General features: G+C 42.8%; 1 protein-coding gene across 1 annotated transcript in view; it reads right to left on the reverse strand.

The window, feature by feature from the left end:
- Nucleotides 1–416: 416 nt before the first annotated feature.
- KNSTRN (kinetochore-localized astrin/SPAG5 binding protein) overlaps nt 417–1,916 on the reverse strand; it is a 12,215-nt gene continuing 10,715 nt past the window's right edge. The window contains 1 exon segment of the mRNA XM_011989312.1: nt 417–1,274. Within this exon segment, the coding sequence (XP_011844702.1) occupies nt 1,100–1,274 (175 nt within the window). The 3' untranslated portion in view covers nt 417–1,099.

Below are 1,916 nucleotides of genomic sequence, written 5' to 3' on the forward strand. Positions count from 1 at the left end.
CACCATCCTGGCTAACATGGTGAAACCCTGTCTCTTAAAAATTAGCCAGGCGTGGTGGCACGTCCCTGTAGTCACAGCTACTCGGGAGGCTGAGGCAGGAGAATTGCTTGACCTGGGAGGAGGAGGTTGCAGTGAGCCGAGATCACGTCACTGCACTCCAGCCTAGGTGACAGAGTGAGGCTCTGTCTCAAAAAAAAAAAAAAAGTGCAGGGAGAACACAGGCAGCAAGTGGCCACAGACCTGGTGAAACCACTGCTACAAATGGGCAGCACCCAAAGGAGACGAGCCAATGCTCTTGGGAGACAGAGGGACTAGCCACAGGGCTCTTAAAGAGTAGCAGAAAAATATTCTAGATTAAGTCAGAATATCTTGGACTTGTTAACTAAATTAGTTCAATAATGATCAACTAACATATCTAGGTTAAAAGGTTATTTTCATTCCTCAGTGTTACAGTCAGAATATTTACAGAAGTATTTATTTTAAAAGTAGACTTAAAAAAAAAAAGTAATTTAAAGCTCCAAGGTGTATTGTTTCATGTAGGTGTTACTGCTACCTATATTTTCACCCCATTTATTAAGCCCAAAACACTCCAAGCAACTTCAGGTTCATAAATTAATAAGGAGGTACAGAAGCCCAACCAGGATGGGACAGAATGTGTTCCGGGTTGGAAGGGGACAGCATGGCTCCTCAATGGTCTTGTACGGAACACTTGTGCTCTACTGTAATGAAGATTTTCTTCCTGAAAATCTGAATGTGACCTTTTAGATCCTCTGGTTGTTGGTTTAGTCTCTGGATTATAATGGTGTGCTGGAATCAGGTGGTTGACTAGAAGGTCAATCCAAGCTCCTAGGCCTCCCTCTCTTGTAGGCCTCAATTATCCACCTGTGAGGCTCAGGAGGGCTGACCAACCTGAAAGTTGGGAAAACTTGCTTAAATGAGGAATTGCCATTTCAGCATAAACTGTCCTTAATTCTACTGTAGAAATTGCTTTCATTCTGGAGATGGTGAGTCCCAGAAGATCATGGCCAAGATGATATCCTAAGTGGCTTCCTCTGAGAGTTTATGCCCAAGAGGGAGCCATCTGGCCACTTGCTGCTTCTTACATTTCTAATAGCTGCTCCATTTCCTTAAGGGCTGTTGTTAAATCATTTACTTGATTGTTACATAAGGTTTGCTGTTCTAGGAATCGGACTCTTTCTTCTTTCATCTCCAGCTTTACCTTTAAGGCCTGCATGGAAAGACATTCCAAAGGAAAACAACACATACACAAAACTCTTGACTAACAGGAAACACAATACCCACATTATGCTCCTGTTCCACTAAGGAAGACCGCTGGAGTATCAACAGAGACTGTATCTTCTATTTTAGATTTTGTTTCTACGTGCTGGTTTTAGGAATTGTCCCCCTAGTAGTAGAGAGGGACTAGACTCCTGTATCTCTAGGTTTGGGGCAATATCCCATGATTCATCCAAGCAATCTGAAGCAGTCCAGACCAAAGAATCTGTGTTTACTACAGGTCTCCTCCTCAAGTTATCAAGTTATCAAGTTTCCATAGAAAGGATTACATACAGTTCCCAATTCCCAACTCTGAGCAACCTACTGTGTTACACATTGCCTCATGCCTTGGCAATGTGAACACTTCTAAGAGGCCTCGTTAACAGAAAGAAAAAAAAAATTGGTGGAAAAAACTGCTAAAAAATCCAAATGAAGACTTGGAATATAGTTAATAGTAATGTACTGATGTCGGTCTCTTTTTTAAAAAAAATTTTTTCCTGCCGGGCGCAGTGGCTCACACCTGTAATCCCAGCACTTTGGGAGGCCAAGGTGGGTGGATCACCTGAGGTCAGGAGTTCGAGACCAGCCTGGCCAACACGGTGAAACCCCGTCTCTACTAAAAATATAAAAATTAGCCGGGC

Source organism: Mandrillus leucophaeus, unplaced genomic scaffold, assembly GCF_000951045.1.
Source record: "Mandrillus leucophaeus isolate KB7577 unplaced genomic scaffold, Mleu.le_1.0 Scaffold35, whole genome shotgun sequence".
Taxonomy (NCBI): Eukaryota; Metazoa; Chordata; class Mammalia; order Primates; family Cercopithecidae; genus Mandrillus; species Mandrillus leucophaeus.